Source organism: Anomaloglossus baeobatrachus, chromosome 1, assembly GCF_048569485.1.
Source record: "Anomaloglossus baeobatrachus isolate aAnoBae1 chromosome 1, aAnoBae1.hap1, whole genome shotgun sequence".
NCBI classification, from domain to species: Eukaryota; Metazoa; Chordata; class Amphibia; order Anura; family Aromobatidae; genus Anomaloglossus; species Anomaloglossus baeobatrachus.
This window is the reverse complement of record NC_134353.1, coordinates 293,094,308-293,113,653: the sequence shown is the minus strand read 5'-3', so window position 1 is coordinate 293,113,653 and position 19,346 is coordinate 293,094,308. Positions and strand designations below refer to the sequence as shown.

Here is a 19,346-nt window from a genome sequence, read left to right as displayed (position 1 = left end):
CGGCAGGTCACAGACTGCCGGAGACAGATGTGAGCGACTCTGATAGTCTAAAGGGCACTTTACAAGCTGCGATATCGGTACCGATATCGCTAGCGAGCGTACCCGCCCCCATCGGTTGTGCGTCACGGGCAAATCGCTGCCCGTGGTGCACAACATCACTTACACTCATCACACGGACTTACCTTCCCTGCGACGTCGCTCTGGCCGGCGAACCGCCTCCTTTCTAAGGGGGCGGTTCGTGCGGCGTCACAGCGAAGTCACACGGCAGCCGTCCAATAGCAGTAACATCCCGCCCACCTCCTTCCTTCCTCTTTGCAGGTGGACGAAGGTAAGGAGATGATCGTCGCTCCTGCGGTGTCACACATAGCGATGTGTGATGCCGCAGGAACGATGAACAACCTCGCTACGTACGAGACAACGATTTTTAGGAAATGAACGACCTCTCATATACCAACGATTTTTGTCTCTTTTGCGATGGTTTAAGGTCGCTCCTGCCTGTCACACACTGCGATGTCGCTAACGGCGCCGGATGTGCGTCACAAACACCATGTCCCCAACGATATATCGTTAGCGATGTTGCAGTGTGACCCTTAAGGTGTCACACTTGCGATTGCCTCGCGTGTATCTCGTGGTGCATCACCCGGCACGGACTCACACTCTCCTCACAGGAGTGGGTTGGTTGCATGCATCTCAGCTGAGACGCTCCTGTGAGGAGAGTGTGAGTCCGTGCCGGGTGATGCACTACCAGACTCGCGCGAGATACACGCGAGGCAATCGCAAGTGTGACACCGGCCTTATTCTCATTCTCCATTGTCTTCACCTTCTAAGTGCAGGGAACTTAGATTTAAAAGCACCACTCCAGTGGTGAACAAAAATAAAAAGATGCTGGCGTGGTGTTTTAATTTGAAATCCATTTTAATCAGCTTTAGACTAAGGCATATCACCAGTTGTCGTCAAACAGAATAAATATATATAGTGCATCTGTTTGTAATGTTTGCACTGTCTATTTCTTCTATGCAGATAAAAAATGCAGTACATTTTATAACCTTCCTGAAGACAGTGGCGAATTAAAGAAAATCTGCAAAGGATCTTTATGCAAGTGTGCCACAGGTAAATATATAGCATCGGAAATAATAATTTTTAGTAAGTTGCTTTTACTTTTTTAATGTACAAAAAATATCAATAAAATCAGACTGCTTACGTAGCCACACACCCTGTAGAGAAACTCTGTCTGTACCCAGGGAAACTTCTAAATTGGTTGGCCAACAGGGTGAACGTCAAAAAGAAACTTCTCCGTGCACCCCAAGATCAAATAATGATGAGAACGTTCATAAAAATCCGTAGATTACTGAAAATCTAAATGTCTGACGATTAACTTTAATGCAAACTAATCTCCAAAGAGTGCCCTAACCCTCACGTGTAATGAATAACTTAAAGGGAATCTGTCAGTAGGTTTTTGCTACTTCATCTGACAGCAACATAATGTAGACAAAGAGATTCTGAATCCAAGGCTCTATAACAGATTACCGGATTAAGCCATTCTGAAACAATCAAATAATTTAGATTCAGAAACACAGCAGGGCTTAGGGTACCGTCACACTTTAGCGACGCAGCAGCGATCCCACCAGCGATCTGACCTGGTCAGGATCGCTGCTGCGTCGCTACATGGTCGCTGGTGAGCTGTCAAACAGGCAGATCTCACCAGCGACCAGTGACCAGCCCCCAGCCAGCAGCGACGTGCAAGCGACGCTGCGCTTGCACGGAGCCGGCGTCTGGAAGCTGCGGACACTGGTAACTAAGGTAAACATCGGGTATGGTTACCCGATGTTTACCTTAGTTACCAGCGCACACCGCTTAGCTTACCGTGTGCAGGGAGCAGGAGCCGGCACTGGCAGCGTGAGAGCTGCGAAGGCTGGTAACGAAGGTAAATATCGGGTAACCACCTTGGTTACCCGATGTTTACCTTAGTTACAGCTTACCGCAGGCTGTCAGACGCCGGCTCCTGCTCCCTGCACATTCAGGATTGTTGCTCTCTCGCTGTCACACACAGCGATGTGTGCTTATCAGCGGGAGAGCAACAATAAAAAAACGAACCAGGGCTGTGTGTAACGAGCAGCGATCTCACAGCAGGGGCCAGATCGCTGCTCAGTGTCACACACAGCGAGATCGCTAATGAGGTCACTGCTGCATCACAAAAAACGTGACTCAGCAGCGATCTCAGTAGCGATCTCGCTGTGTGTGAAGTACCCCTTAGATGGCTGCGCACACTCACACCTGGCTCTCTATAGAGATTGTGCATTGACTGTGAGGTGTCAATCACAGCAGGGGGTGTGCCAGACTGTTGTGCCCTAAGTTTCTAGTCATGTAATAATAATCACAAGGTAATAAACCCTTTATTTATGTAAACAATTGGACACACTGATAAGAGAAGAACAGTTGCTTTTTATTTTTTAACTCTTAAGGGTGCATACCCGCGATCAGTCTTCACAGTGTTTTGGACACAGCATGTTTCAGCTGCATCCAAAACGATGTGTTGTACAGTACAAGCACAGTGGATGGGATTTTTTAGAAATCCAATGGCCACTATGTGTGTACAGCCCACAGTGAAACCTGACCTGTGGTGCGGCTTTCCGAGCCGCAAGCATGCCAGTTCTTTCCTGCGGAGTTGCAAGTGTTCTCTGCAAGGAGAACAGAAGAGAAATACTGCAACTGCTCGAGCCTAGGTCGTGGGCATGAGCAGCTGTCGTCTCCTGCGTTCTCCTGCGAAGGAGTCTCGCGGCCCTTCAGATCACGACCTACTGCGTCCAGGGTGCAGCAAGTCCTGATGGTGGTCACGTACCTTTACAGACTGCTGTCCTCAGCTTACATACAAAAACCTGCTGACAGATTTGGTTTAACAAACAGTCAAAGAAAATCTGTCGTTTTAATTTTCAGTTCATAAATCCAATAATACACATGAAAAATAAACTTTGCAATATATCTTAGCAGAGAAATCTGCTTCTTTTTCTGATCATTACATTACAAAGTTCTCATTTCTGAGATAAAATTTGTTTTCACGAAAGACAGAATGTAACTGAGGGGTGAGAGAAAGTGTGAGGAGCTAGAGTCAGAAGGAGGAGATAGCAGAAGAGCTCCACCCCTCCCCTTCTCTACATAGAATCTTATGAGTAGCAATTCTCATCTCCTATCTCAGTATTGGGAAAGTCTTTACTGAATACAAATTTTACATATGAATTGAGAATTTTGAAAATGACTGACTAGTCCTGGTGGAGAAAAGAGGGATAAGGATATCAAAAACTCTAAAGGGACTGATAAACCTCAAGCCTAATGCCCCAGACACACACTTTCACCTGGTGTTTTTAGTGGGCATCCGCACATAGTCATTCTTCACAGGTCTGGACCTGAATGTTTATTACTGTGCATGCACCTGGTAATAAAGGAAAAACTCCTGGCAGAACCAAGAGTAGAAGAATCTTTCCAACCATTCCACACATTATGCTACAGTACTGCACACTTATTAGGAACATTAACCCTCCCCCAATTACCTCTACAGGGGCTGCACCGCCTAATCTTCCCCTTAGGAGGGGGTAGCGCACGCTCTCTTTTCTTACCCACTTTGGTGGTTACTAGTTGACAGGGTGGCAGACTTTTAATAAGTACCGCAGAGATGGTAGCACACAGGCACTTGGTTTCACAGAAACAGCCCCCAACTGACCACTTTCTCTGACTGTCAGTCAATCACAGGGTTATGCCTCTTTAACCGGGAAAGACCCAATACGATGGGAGTGGGCAGAGCCTCCCAGACATAACAGGACAGACGTTCATTATGAACCAAGCCCACTCTCAGGTTAATATTTGTCACAGTATGGGTGAAGCAGAGCTCAGTGGATAGCCTGGATGGGAATGGATCTTGTCAGTGCACTTCGAGTCAGACCCGAATCTGGGAAAGCAAGAATCCACCAAATTGGCACTGGCTCCACTGTTCACCAGCACAGAGATTGTCTCAGTTTTCCCATCAGTAACCACCTCTGCTGTAATGGTGAACTGAAACATATATGGCCTGGTCATGTCCCTCCACCTACCCAGGAGGACTCGACTTATTGCCAGATGGACATGGCTTAGGTCTTACTGGACAGGCCCCAGTGTAATGACCCTTATGCCCACAGTAAAAGTGTCGCGGGCGGGGAGGAGGGTGTCAGCACACTACGCTCGCCCCCTTCTGCTCGGGTCCGGCGGCCGCTGCTCAGTGGTGGCTCGAGCTGTAGGCCGGATCCCGGGGGTTCTCGAGTGGCACTCCTCGCCAGTGAGTGAAAGGGGTTGGTTGGGTGTGGGGATTGTTTATTATCCGTGACGCCACCCACGGTTGTGGTGATTTCACCACCGCTGCTCAATATGGGGATCCCGGGGATGGTGATGCGGAGCAGCCAGGTGTTGTGTTGCCCCTCCGTGGGTAGGGGTTGGTGATCCCGGGGCCCGGTGATGAGATGGGAGGTGCAGGGCCTGGTGGGTGCAGGGACGCGGGGGCAGCGCTGTGCCTTGCGGCACTGTGGTACTCACTCAGCCTGAGACGTTGACACAGTTTTACGGTAAACCACACGGCTGGAAAGACGGTTCCCACGGACGGCTGCACTTGCTCTCCCAGTAGGTGACGGTGATGTCCCTTTTCCTTGCACTTTGTTTCTGTGTTGGTAGCAATGGTTCCCCACCGGTAACCCGCTCCCCAGCTTCAAGCTGGACCGGAGGAGCTCTACTCTTTGCCCGCAGGCGCTGGCCCTGAGAAACTGGTGCCTTGGCGGTGGCGGTGTTTCTCCTACACTGGTTGGACTGTTGCCTTCAATCGGGACTTGGTTGTTGGGGGATCTACGTCCCCTTCACTGACGGATTCGGCAAATTATGGCGACTCCTAGCCTTGCCGGGGTCCGAGAGGCCCCTGCCCTGGTGCTGACTGTCCTTTGGTACACTGCTCCAGACCGCCGGGCCACTACCCGTCCGCGGTCCTTCCAGGAACTTCCAAACGGTCCCCCTCCAGACAGTCACCGCCGTTGCTGACCTTGCTGACTCTGTCCTGCACACAGCTGGACTACTTCAGGCTTTCTTTCTGTCACCTTTCACCTTCCTTCAGTTTCTCCTACTCCTCCTTTACCACTTCCACTTCTACTTCACTTTCACTTAGCTGTTTACTCAAGCTCTTCCCTGAGCTGACTCCCACTCCATCCACCTCCTCCTCCGAACTCTATCTGCCTGGTTTCTCCCGCCTCCAGAGCTGTGTCCTCCTTGGTGGGCGGAGCCAACCGCCTGGCCCACCCCCTGGTGTGAACATCAGCCTCTGGAGGAAGGCAACAAGGATTTTTGGTTAGCTTTGGTGTGCCTAACTGGGGTGTAGGGTGTGGTGGTGTGATAACCTGTGACCCCTGGCTTGCCCAGGGCGTCACATTCCCCCTTAGCAAAATGCAGACCGTCCTCGGGCTGCCCGTCCAACACCGGTTTTATTTTTCTGCAAAATATAACATTGTAAACGGTAACATATATACATTTTAATAATTCTTCCCACAACGGGAGGCACATTTCTTAAACGTTTCAAACGGTTTACGGTTACGGTTTCCGCTCTCTCCCACCCAAGCAACCTGGCCCTGATGCTGCCCCTGAAGCCCAGGCAGCACCCCTTGACCCACAGTCCAGCACACGTACCCGAGCGGGATCTGTCCTTCCCCTCCAGAGGGTAGCCACCGGTTCCTTTGGTGGCTGGGCCCCAGCCTGCTCCGCTGAGGGCCCTCCCTCCAACCTGCCTCTCCGGAGGCGGCATTGCGGAAAACGGTAACGGCAAACAACTTATTTACAAGCCACTTAACGTTTGTGGTTGCCCTGCAAGTTCACGGGCTTGTTCATGGATAGTTCCCATGCAAAACTTTTTTTAAACGGTCCCCACTGGGACAACGGTGCCGGCTCCGGCCGGTTGCAAATCAAGCAGACAATCAGGTTACTGTTCGGTAATCATTTCCTTATCATTTTCTGTAAACTTTCAAACAAACAACAACTCACACAGACTTCCTGACCCCCCTTCTTTAAAGGACAGTCTCCCTGTACCTAAGTGGGGGTCTACCTAGGTTGGGACGGGTGGACCTCCGGGGCCCGGGGTCAGTGGGGCTATGCAATGGGGTAGAGGGAACAACCGGTTCCTCCTCCCTTCTATCGTGTGGGGCAGGCGGAGGCATAGGGGAGCTGGGTACAGGTTCATCCCTGGGCACTGGCAATGGTTCTGGCTCACGGTCGACCGCTTCCACCACTTCTTCATCCACGGGTTGTGGGAACAGTATCACTGGAAGAATCACCGCGCCGTTCTGTGTAGGCCAGTCTGCTGGGAAGTCACCCATCACAGTGTGGATCACCTCTTTTGCCTTCTCCGCTGGTGGAGGAACTGGTACTTCAGCCGTTGTCCTCAATGCTGGTGGGCACCTTTTCAGATGGTCCCGGGAAACTGTGGCCAAAGTGCCCCCTTGGTCACGACTGATCTGGTAGGCCTTCCCATCTTCCCACCCTGTGGGTTGTATGACGTATGGGATTGGTTCCCATTGATCATCCAGCTTGTGGGTCTTCCTCTTCCATTTTAACACCACATCTCCTGGCTGGAAAGGGCTCGCAGACGCTTTCTGGTTGAATCGCTGCTCCTGCTGTTCTCGGCTTCGACTTAGATTCTTCTCCACATACTTCTGAATCTGCCGGTATTGTGCCCTCCGCCGAGTTTCCCATTCAGCTGTCGAAGGGAGTGCTTCTGGGGGCTCCAACCCTATCTCTAGGTCCACCGGCAGGCGGCCGGGACGAGCCCTCATCAGGTATGCTGGGGTGCACTTTGTCGAGCTGGACGGGATATTGTTGTACATATCGACCAAGTCGGGTAGCTTCTCCGGCCACAGGTTCCGCTCTTCCAGCGGTAACGTCTTGAGGAGTCCCAGGACCAAGTGGTTCATCTTCTCACACATGCCGTTGGTCTGGGCATGGTAAGGGGTGGTCCGGATCTTCTTACAGCCGTACAACTGGCAGAACTCGTGAAACACCTCCGCTTCGAAAGCCGGGCCTTGATCAGTAAGCACCTTTTCTGGATATCCATGTGGGCGGCAGAAATAGGCTTGGAACGCTCGAGCAGCAGTTCGTCCAGTTAGGTCCTTGACGGGGACAACCACCATGAATCTTGAATAGTGGTCTACGATGGTCAACGCGTAGGCGTACCCGCTTCTGCTGGGGGTGAGCTTGACATGGTCTAGGGCGACCAGCTCCAGCGGTTGATGTGTGATGATTGGGTGCAAGGGCGCCCTCTGGCTGGTCTCGTCCTTCCTTCTCAGCGTGCAAGGACCACACTCTCGGCACCAGGCTTCTACCGACTCCCGCATCCCACTCCAGTAGAACCGCTCTCTCAACAGCATCTCCAGCTTCTTCCACCCGAAGTGTCCGGCACCATCAGGGTATGCCCGCAGAACAGTAGCCATATCAGCTTGGGGAATAACCAACTGGCAAATTTTCTCATGGGTCTTCAGGTTGATCAGCTCACGGTACAGCTTCCCTTGATGTAGATAAAGCCATTTCTGTTCCTTCCACAAGCGCTGGGCTTCAGCTGGAGCGGCAGGGTCTATTCCTACAGCACCTTGTTCCACCAGGGTCTTGACGAGGCGGACAGCCGGCGCCTCGTTTTGAGCTTCCTGCCATTCCTGACTGGGCCGGGGGTCCAGATCCACCCGTTGTTGGTGTATTTGTACCTTCTCAGTTGGTGGCTGGTGAAATGCAGGCAGCTCAATCTCCTCGAGGTCATCATCCTCGCCCCCTTCTTCTAACAAATGGGGCATTCGGGAGAGTGCATCAGCGTTAATGTTGACACGACCAGCTCGGTACTTGATGGTGAAGTCATAGTTGGCTAGCCGAGCCACCCACCGCTGCTCCAATGCACCCAGCTTAGCTGTGTCCAGGTGGGTCAACGGATTGTTGTCCGTAAAAGCGGTGAATTTTGCGGCAGCCAAGTAGTGGCGGAACCGCTCGGTGATAGCCCATACCAATGCCAGGAGCTCGAGCTTGAAGGAGCTGTAGTTCTCGGGGTTCCTTTCAGTTGGCCTAAGCTTCCGGCTAGCATAAGCTATCACTTTCTCCTTCCCATCCTGGACCTGGGACAGGACTGCTCCCAGTCCCACATTGCTGGCATCAGTATAAAGGATGAATGGGCAGCCATAGTCAGGATATGCTAAGACTTCTTCCCCAGTCAAGGCCGCCTTCAGCTGGCAGAAGGATTCTTCATGCTTTTCCTCCCACACCAGTGGGGTCCCTAGGGGTCTACCACCTTTGGTCTGTCCCACGAGGAGATCTTGCATGGGAGCAGCCATCTTCGTGTACCCTTTGATAAAGCGCCGGTAGTACCCCACCAGACCCAGAAACTGCCTTACTTCCCTCACTGTGGTTGGTCTCGGCCAGCCTTGGATGGCAGTGATCTTCTCAGGGTCGGGGGCGACACCTTCTGCACTTACCACGTGCCCCAGGTATTGCACCCTGGGTTTCAGCAGGTGACACTTAGAAGGCTTCAATTTCATCCCGTATTTGGCAAGGGACGCGAACACCTCGGCCAGGTGCTCCAGATGGGCTTCATACGTCTGGGAGTAAACAATCACATCATCCAAATACAATAGGACGGTCTCGAAGTTCAGGTGTCCCAGACAGCACTCCATCAGCCGTTGGAAGGTTCCTGGCGCGTTGCACAGCCCGAACGGCATACTATTGAATTCACAGAGCCCCATCGGCGTGGTAAAGGCGGTTTTCTCCCGGTCTTCCGGTGCTACTGCCACTTGCCAATATCCGCTGGTAAGGTCAAGGGTAGAGAAGTAATTTGCAGTTCTCAGTGCGGCCAAAGACTCTTCAATACGAGGCAGTGGGTAGGCATCTTTATGGGTTATCTGATTAATCTTCCGGTAGTCCACACACATCCGCATGGTACCATCCTTCTTTTTAACCAGTACCAATGGAGCGGCCCAGGGACTACAACTGTCCTGAATAACCCCTGCCTCCTTCATATTCCTCAACATGTCTTTGGCACACTGGTAATGCGCCGGGGGAATAGGCCTGTACCTCTCTTTGATAGGGGGGTGTTCGCCGGTGGGGATGTGGTGTTGGACCCCTTTGATCCGCCCAAAGTCTAGTGGATGTTTACTGAAAACCTGTTCATACTCCTGCACCACCCTGTATACCCCTGCTTTGTGATGTGTAGGAGTATCGTCAGTACCCACGTGTAGCTGTTGGTGCCACTCCTTTACCACCCCTTGAGGCGGGGAAGTGCTGGTGTTAGGCGAGGAGACTGAGGGACTGGCTTCGTGGATGGGGTGGGGATCCAGGGTGAGCAGCTTGGCAATAGTGGCATACCGGGGAAGCCTGACTTCTTCTTCCCCACAGTTCAACACTCTCACAGGCACTCTCCCCTTCTTTACATCCACCACCCCTCTGGCGGCCATTACAGTGGGCCAGTGCTCGGAGGGCATGGGCTCCATCATAGCAGGGTAGTCACGCCCCTGAGGCCCTACTGCTGCCCTACACCAAATCATCATCTCACTCCTAGGGGGCACAGTCAGTGGAGCAACATCCATCACTCTCACTCCACCCATCTCCCCTCCTGTGGAGCTTACATGCTGGCGGTACATCAGGACTCGGATCTCACGCTGCACAGCCCTCTGCCGGCTTCCTGCCGCTGTGGCGGCTAGCTGTTGCAACAGGGTCAACACATCAGCCATGCAGTGCTCCATCACATTAGTTCCCAGCACTATTTTCGGGTTATGATCACTGGGTTCATTCATGATCACAATCATACCCTGGTGTTGCAGTTCAGCTTGCCCCACTGTCATAGCTACTTGTTTATACCCCACCTGGGTCAATGGAAGTCCATTAGCGGCAATTAGCGTTATACTATTATCTGGGGGTGCCAGCTCGTCTATTGCCCAATACCGCTGGTACAACGTGTACGGTATGGTGGTTACCTGTGATCCAGTGTCCAAGAGAGCCATCACTGGTATGCCGTCCACAGCCACGGGGATGATGGGGCGGGCCCCGATATATCGGTCCCGCCAGTCCGGGGGGCCACGATGTTCTACTCCTGAGGATTGGCCCGGGGCCCCAGGGGTTGCTCGTTTAACGGGCACTGTCGAAAGTAATGACCCGGCTTACGGCACTTGTAGCAGATTGGAGGTCTGCTCCGCGGGTTGTTGGCACTTTTCCGCTGCATCCAGGGAACATCCTCGGGACTGTCAGCAAGCTGTATCTGTGCTGGAGGCTGAGATCTGGTCAGAGGTTGTAGTGGAGCAAGGATCTTGGCGAGGTCTCCGTCCATGCGACGGACCTGGGCTGCCAGTTCTTCCACTGTGCTGCTCGGGGCTGTTGGTATTGGAGAGGTTGGTATGGCAGAGGCCGCCACAACGGGAGCCGTCTCGACGGGCCACGGGGCGGGTTCCAGAACTTCTGCAGCTGGGGGCTGTAGTGCTTTAATGGCCCGCTCCTTTAACACAGCAAAGGCCACATCAGGGTGTTCCAGGGCCCACAGCCGGAGTTGTTTACGATCCTCAGGGGACCTCATCCCCTGCGCAAATTGCTCTACTAACATCTTGTTGCTATCCGCCTCATTAATAGGATTCACCCGCTTCAGCGTGCGGAGGGCGGTCTGCAGACGTAAAGCATAGTCCCGAATGCTATCCCCAGCTCGTTGCCGGCACTGGTAAAACTGCATCCTCAGCTCAGCTTCAGTCCGGGTCTCGAAGGCAGTCTGTAGCTTCTCAAAGATGGTGGCTACAGAGAGCCGGTCCCCCTCGGCCCAGGTCTCCGCTTCCTGCTCAGCCGCACCGGTTAACTGGCCTAGCACTATCGCTGCACGTTGCTTATCAGTCAGGGGGTACAGCTCTAGCAACGGGTTAAGCTTTTTCCGGAAGGCCTGTAAGGCATCCGGTTTCCCGTCATACTGCGGTAGCCAGGCAGCTCCGGGCGCATAGGGCAAGGAGAACGGCATAACCTGAGCGAGCGCGGGGGCCGCGGCACCTCCAGCCGGTACGGCCGGGACCTGGGCAGGCCCGTTCCCATCCGCGGGTGCCGCTGCGGCTGCGACCACCGCTCCTCCAGCGGCTCCGTCGGGCGCAGACATCTTGTTTCCGTCTCCCTTAGCTCTTTCCGGCCCCTCCTCTCTCGGGGCGGGGTTCTGGCCTTCGCGCCTCTGCTACTCGAGAAGACGCTCGAGCGGGAACTTTTCGCGCCAAAGATGGCGGCTTCTGAAATTTTTCTGCCGGATATCTCCGGCGGTCACAAGGCGCACCTCTACCCAATGGCAGAGCGGTAAGATCCTGTTCGTGACGCCAAGTTGTCGCGGGCGGGGAGGAGGGTGTTAGCACACTACGCTCGCCCCCTTCTGCTCGGGTCCAGCGGCCGCTGCTCAGTGGTGGCTCGAGCTGTAGGCCGGATCCCGGGGGTTCTCGAGCGGCACTCCTCGCCCGTGAGTGAAAGGGGTTGGTTGGGTGTGGGGATTGTTTATTGTCCGTGACGCCACCCACGGTTGTGGTGATTTCACCACCGCTGCTCAATATGGGGATCCCGGGGATGGTGATGCGGAGCAGCCAGGTGTTGTGTTGCCCCTCCATGGGTAGGGGTTGGTGATCCCGGGGCCCGGTGATGAGATGGGAGGTGCAGGGCCTGGTGGGCGCAGGGACGCGGGGGCAGCGCTGTGCCTTGCGGCACTGTGGTACTCACTCAGCCTGAGACGTTGACACAGTTTTACGGTAAACCACACGGCTGGAAAGACGGTTCCCACGGACGGCTGCACTTGCTCTCCCAGTAGGTGACGGTGATGTCCCTTTTCCTTGCACCTTTGTTTCTGTGTTGGTAGCGATGGGTCCCCACCGGTAACCCGCTCCCCGGCTTCAAGCTGCACCGGAGGAGCTCTACTCTTTGCCCGCAGGCGCTGGCCCTGAGAAACTGGTGCCTTGGCGGTGGCGGTGTTTCTCCTACACTGGTTGGACTGTTGCCTTCAATCGGGACTTGGTTGTTGGGGGATCTACGTCCCCTTCACTGACGGATTCGGCAAATTATGGCGACTCCTAGCCTTGCCGGGGTCCGAGAGGCCCCTGCCCTGGTGCTGACTGTCCTTTGGTACACTACTCCAGACCGCCGGGCCACTACCCGTCCGCGGTCCTTCCAGGAACTTCCAAACGGTCCCCCTCCAGACAGTCACCGCCGTTGCTGACCTTGCTGACTCTGTCCTGCACACAGCTGGACTACTTCAGGCTTTCTTTCTGTCACCTTTCACCTTCCTTCAGTTTCTCCTACTCCTCCTTTACCACTTCCACTTCTACTTCACTTTCACTTAGCTGTTTACTCAAGCTCTTCCCTGAGCTGACTCCCACTCCTTCCACCTCCTCCTCCGAACTCTATCTGCCTGGTTTCTACCGCCTCCAGAGCTGTGTCCTCCTCGGTGGGCGGAGCCAACCACCTGGCCCACCCCCTGGTGTGAACATCAGCCTCTGGAGGAAGGCAACAAGGATTTTTGGTTAGCTTTGGTGTGCCTAACTGGGGTGTAGGGTGTGGTGGTGTGATGACCTGTGACCCCTGGCTTGCCCAGGGCGTCACAAAAGCATGACCCAGACCCGCAACTCAGTCTGAAGGGAGGCTCCCTTCAACTGCTTGGGTTCATTGGCTTGCACCAGTGGGAACTCCTCCCTGGGGAGAATAACAGAAGACAGGGTCTTAGAGGGTCTCTCCCTAAGGCGTTGATCCACTGTGATAGCGAGGGCCATGGCAGCCTCCAATGACTCTAGGGTGGAGTATTGTACCAGAGAGTTCCTAGGCCTACCTGACAACCCCTGACAGAAATTACTTTTAAGCGCTGGGTCATTCCACTGGGTGTCTGTGGCCCACCTCCAGAATTCTGAGCAATACTCCTCCAATGGCTGCGCCCTCTGCTGGAGTTTTCAGAGTTTGATGCCATCAGGGTCTCCGTACACACAGACGAAAGCAGTAAAAAATTAATCTACTGACCGAAATGCTTGGGAGTCGGTAGGCAGAGATAAGGCACAGGACTGGGGATCTCCCTGCAACAGGGAGACAACAATCCCCATTCACTTTTCCTCACTCCCGGAAGTACGAGGGCAGAGCCTGAAGCCCACACATAGCGCAATATACAACATGAGCTCCACATAGTTTCCTATAGATATTATTAGCCACCAAATAACTTCTGTAAACAGCGTGAGCCCCCATATAGACAGTATGTGCACTCACATAGCTTTCTATCTCAGGATAAATTGAAAAAAAAAAACATTGTAAATAAAAACACATACTCACCTTGCTCCGGTGGGTAAAATGGCCACCGGCATATCTGAGGCTGGCGGCTGACGTCGGCGCATGGCAATAAGTTCAGCCTCCAGCCTTTAGTAGGCCGGTGGATGTTTTACCAGCCGCGCCAGATTTGAACCGGCAAGAGGACGCCACTCGGGAATGGGAGCAAGGTGAGTATGTGTTTGCCGCACGCTGATGTTGCCTGCTGGCCTATAGGTCTGTGGTCATCTTAATGATGGAGCAACAGTTACTGGCAGGCCCCCTTTATGTCCGATACGTGCGCCCACCAGAGCATCATCTGGTGTCCCGGTGGGTCAAACCAATGCTAAGATTATACATTGGTACTCCAGCTAAAAGAGTAACATACATTACTCAAAGAAAAGTTATAGATATTTGGTGTTTGAATGAAATTTTAAGATGATTCTAAAATGCACATCTTCAGGGGAACTTAATGTGACGTTTTCTAATTTTTGAATGCACATGTCCAACTGTTCAATGTTTCAGTCCATTTTGCACAACTTGCTGTTCTCTAACAAGAAAATTAATGGCAAAATTCACATCAGGTTTTTGATCCATGAATTGCCCAATAACTTTTCAGGTTCAATTAGATTTGGTATTTAAATATTCCTCCTCATCATCCTGTTCACATTTTTACATCATGAGACCAAGACGACACATAATTAATCAACAGTACCTCGCCATTGTGAGATTTCAAGCAGGATGTTCTCAGACAGACGTGGCCACTGTGCTTAGAGTGTCACAGAGTGTCATCAGCATGTAACAACAGAGGTACAGATAGACTGGAAGAGTCACAGAAAGGCATAGAAGTGGAAGTCCTTGGCCACATGCCACACTGATGACCGCTCAGTATGAACAATGCCCTTTGGAAGTGGATGATGAATGCCACACAACTCCAGGCACATTTAGGGAAGTGAGAGGCACCCAAGTGTCACATCAGACCATTTCAAACCATTTACATCAGTGTGGTCTTTGTGACAGATGACCTGCAAGTGTACCTGACCACACCACCAGGCACGGGCATCATCATCTTGCATGGGCTAGGGAGCATCTATGCTGGCTGAGAGACCGGTGGGCTTCAGTGCTGTTCACTGATTAAAGTCGATACACGCAAAGCAGAAATGATGGCCGCCAGCAATGTTGGAGATGTCAAGGAGAGCGCTATGTATCAGCCACTGGTGTTGTTTGGTGATGGCAGTGTTAGAGTGTGGGCATGTGTGTCTAGTCAATACAAAATTGCCCTACAGTTTACACTTTGTGAATGGTAGTGTAAAGCCCCTATTACTTGAATAACGTAATTAAAGGGAATCTGTCACCAGGTTTTTGCCACCTAATGTGAGAGCAGCATAACATAGGAGTAGAGACCCTGATTTCAGTGATCTGTCACTTTCTGGGCTGCTTAGTGTAGTTTTGCTAAAATCACTGTTTAATCAGCAGTTGATTATCATTAGAGGACTACTTGGCCTGCTGACAGGTAGTCCAGCATATTCATGAGTTATGTATAACTGCTAGATCTGCAGCAGAGAAAACATTGATTTTATCAAAATCACATTATGCTTTGCTCAGAAGGGGTTGCAAAAAACAACAATACATGCCTAATGTCACCTTCATGGATGACAATGCTCCAGCTCATTGAGGTCACATCATTAGGGAATGGCTGCTGGAGACTGGGGTACCTCAAATGGAGTAGCCTGCACTTTCTCCAGACCTGAATCCCAAAGATAACTATGAGATCAACTGAGTTGCCTTGTAGAGGCTCGTAACTCTGTACCCCAGAACCTGAATAAACTTAGGGTCTCACTTCAAGAAGAGTACTTAAGCAAGCATTGTTGACCTTAGGGAGATCAACATATCCACTGCGGAGACACCATCACGTGTTTCTCAACGCAGTGATTCTAGAGCATTGCCCCCTGGGAAGTATGCAAATAAGAAAGCCGCGGAGACACCATCACGTGTTTCTGGGAAGTATGCACTGATGAGGGGCAAATACCCCGAAACGGCTGTCTGTGGATGGATACCATGTTTGGTATAGGTGGTCTCCTTGACTGGAGACTGCCCTTCCCGTGGTTGTTCCTTCCCGGTGAAAGACCTGGCTAGTTTCCTGCCAGCATTGAGAAACACGTGATGGTGTCTCCGCGGCTTTCTTATTTGCATACTTCCCAGGGGGCAATGCTCTAGAATCACTGCGTTGAGAAACACGTGATGGTGTCTCCGCAGTGGATATGTTGATCTCCCTAAGGTCAACAATGCTTGCTTAAGTAGTCTTATACTAGGCATTGCCCCCACTAGCCAGATTCCTACTCCACACTGATGAGGGGCAAATACCCCGAAACGGCTGTCTGTGGATGGATACCATGTTTGGTATAGGTGGTCTCCTTGACTGGAGACTGCCCTTCCCGTGGTTGTTCCTTCCCGGTGAAAGACCTGGCTAGTTTCCTGCCAGCGTTGAGAAACACGTGATGGTGTCTCCGCGGCTTTCTTATTTGCATACTTCAAGAAGAGTGGGATACCATGCCTCTGCAGACAATAACTCCACTTGTGAACAGCATGAGATATCATTGTCAAGCTGGAATTGATCCTCAAGGCCACATGACCATTAATTCACATTTTTGTGGTATAGCCACCACTGTTGTTGGCTTTTGCTTCAATAAACTGTTTGTGATGAGGAAATTACCATTACATGCTTCTCCTTAAATGGCCTACTTTCATGATAAAAAATTACTGTAGCGTGAACTTTTTTATGTTTTCCATAAATTTCACCCAACAGATAAATATCACTAACTTTTTGTTAGTAGTAGCAGTGTATGTAAAGTGAAAACTATTTAACAATGTTTTTAATTAGTTGAATTTTTAACTTACCGTAACACACAATGTGCAAAACGTGTTTTGGACGCATGCGCCGACAGGGCCATTGACTGTAATGGAGCAGACTACGTTAGCGTGTGCTCTGTTTTGTACCATTTTCGTTCATATACGTTTTCTGCAGACGGACACCAGAATGTAATCGACTACGTTCGGGTGTCTGTCGGCGGATGCATCCAAAACACGTTTGCAGGGTGGGGGAGGGGCAGCTCAGATGGATGCCCCGACGGGACTACTAAACGTAAGGCAAAACGCAGTGTGAAAGTAGCCTAACTCAACACTTAGCTGGTCATCATCAGATCAAAATTTTCTACTTTTTGCCTATTCCTCCAGTTCCCCTGAATATTCTGTTTTGGGGGTTTTTAAGCCACCATACAGTTCCATAGATAAGAACCTGTATGTTTTGTGCTTTTTCTTATAGTCTCCACCAAAAGGCCGTTTTTCATAGGCTAATAATTCAGAGCAGCATTAAAAGATGCGCCCAAGAGACTCATATGATCATGCCCACTTGGTAGCGACCATAAAAATTAGCACTAAATAAAAGGCCTATATAATGGTTTTAAAAAGACAAAAAAAAACAAACAAAAAAGATTTGAACACTCTAGGAAGCAGTGAGAATAGAACAAGAGCAAAACAAGACACTTTTGACCTTGTGACAGGTTCCTTTTTACACAGTATAAGCCATTGTAATTTATGTTTTCTGCATCAAGATACAATATATTGCTGCATTGTAGTACATGTATCAAATGTCAGAATATTAAATCTGTATGAAAAAATGTGTTTTCACTTACAATGTGGTTTCATAAAGCCATTCTATAGCTTCAACATACTGTTATATTACTATCTGGTAAAATGAATGACTTTATGTTCTCTTTTATGTTTAGGAAAGTGTGCATCTCTAGCCAAAATGACTGACGGAGACACTCTAAAAGAAAAGGCATGTGAAGTAGGAGTAGACTTTGGTATGTGCTTATGTATAACTTTCTACATTTATCACTTTTACCAAGTCACAGATGACTCAAGCAATAAACATATTCAACACATTATTTTATGGGGTTTTTTTGGTATTATATTCACAGGGAGCCTTTCAGGAGTTCTGCCCCAAAAGTTGCTGACAGCGACTGGTTCTGTATTTGTGAGTCTTTCTGCCTTAAGATTTGTCTTAAGCATGTGAAATGCATGTTTACTGGAGTTGAGAGCTGGTGATTGACTTAGCATATGCAGAATATTCCACTTGTTTGCTTTAAAAAAGTCCTGGGTTGCTTTTTCAGAATATTTTGGGTCATTGTCAGTCTGTAATGTGACACACCGCCCAATTATTCTTTCTGCATTTGGTTGAATCTGAGCAAAAAGTATTGCCTTGTATACTTTAGAATTCATCCAGCTACTTCTGTCTTTAGTCACATCATCAATAAACAGGAATGAGCTGTAGCATAGCTACTGGGTGGGGGCAGAGAGGCCCATCCAGAGCTACTGTCACTGCTAATTATATCTGTGTGTGCAGCGCCAATATAGTTAATCTCTGCGGTAGAGCAGTGAGGCGCGATCTCCCTGCACTGCTGCACTCTGTTCTGTAGACCACAGGGCTCTTTAAGCCTGCAGTCTACAAAACAGTAGGAAGATGGCACCAGCACATGCACAGGACGTCAGAGTCTAAGCGCGATAAAGTCATCATGCAGTGCCAGGACTCTGATGTCTTGTGTGTGCGATAACAGCCCGAGCTGGACCAATCAGGATCCTTGATTACGTGAGTATATGATGTTGTTAAGTTTTATTTAAATGTGTGGTGGGAATATGGGGACATCATAAAGTATGGGGGACTCTCTCATACAATGTGGAGGAACTTTCATAAATTGTGAGTGGCCATTATGCATTGTAGGGAGTACTGTGGGGGTCTTATACAGTGTGGGGGCTTTTATTCACTGTGGAGACCATTATATAGCATAAAGCTATGGTGTATGCAAGGTGTCGATTTGTATTGAACTGATGATGCCCTACAATTTTTTAATTCACTTTATTTCTCTATATTGTTCCGTTTTCGAGATAAAACTGCTAACTCCATTGTTTTCCACCAGGCGGCGCAATAGGTGGTTTCATTGCGCAGCACATGGCTACTTTACTATACCTAGACATCACTTCTATTCCCATAGCTGCCGCCGTTCTCAAGTTCATGGCGGTGGACAGGATATGGGAGGACACACTGTATATAAAGCTGTAAACCCATTATAATGTGTATAGGGGAGCTGTGGGAACATCGTAATGTGTATAGGGGAGCTGTACATGGTGAAGGGGGTCTCAGGGGACATTATTAAATATTAAGTGGACACTTAAGAACCTATATTGTTAGAGGGACTTTCAGGGTATTGTGACCATCAAAAGCTGCACATGGGGCACTTTTACTTTCTAGAGGCAAAATTGGGCCACTTCTCTAGGACACTTGCACAGGGTGTTAATATTTTCTAGAGGGCACAAATGAGGAATTATTAACAGGAGTCCTGTTTTTGTAGCACACAGCAGGTGCAATAATAAGGACACATACAGCAGCAGCAGCTCAAAATTGAGGTATCAGCAGGATTAGGAGTTTGTGCAGTTTGGCGATAGATGGGGACGCTGCTGAAAATGTGAGAAGTCAAATGTGTCTATGTTGTAACCTCTGTAGATGAGTCGTGGCTGTTCTCGGTCTGGGTCAAATGGAAAAGATTGGAAAAGTGAATAACTCCACCACAAAAAATGTCAGTTGTAAGTCACTATCTGTAACCTCTTAGATGTACTACAGGACTGGTACAGTGGGGAAAATAAGTATTTGATACACTACCGATTTTGCATGTTTTTCCACCTATGAAGAATGGAGAGGTCTGTAATTTTATCATAGGTACACTTCAACTGTGACAGACAGAATCCCCCCAAAAATCCTGAAAATCACATTGTATGATTTTTAAATAATTAATTTGCACTTTATTGCATCAAATAAGTATTTGATAAAATAGAAAAACAAAACTTAATATTTGGTACAGAAACCTGCTGCACACACCGCCACAGGGACTTTGGCCCACTCCTCCATACAGACCTTCTCCAGATCTTTCAGATTTCTGAGCTGTCGCTTGTCAACATTGATTTCAGCTCCCTCCAAAGATTTT

General features: G+C 50.1%; 1 protein-coding gene across 1 annotated transcript in view; it reads left to right on the top strand.

Moving 5' to 3' along the window:
• LOC142291993 (venom factor-like) overlaps positions 1 to 19,346 on the top strand; it is a 353,454-nt gene that overhangs the window by 314,341 nt on the left and 19,767 nt on the right. Inside the window, exons 37-38 of the mRNA XM_075337006.1 lie at positions 1,021 to 1,110; positions 17,094 to 17,171. Coding sequence (XP_075193121.1) covers positions 1,021 to 1,110; positions 17,094 to 17,171 — 168 coding nt within the window. The remainder of the gene's footprint in view (positions 1 to 1,020; positions 1,111 to 17,093; positions 17,172 to 19,346) is intronic.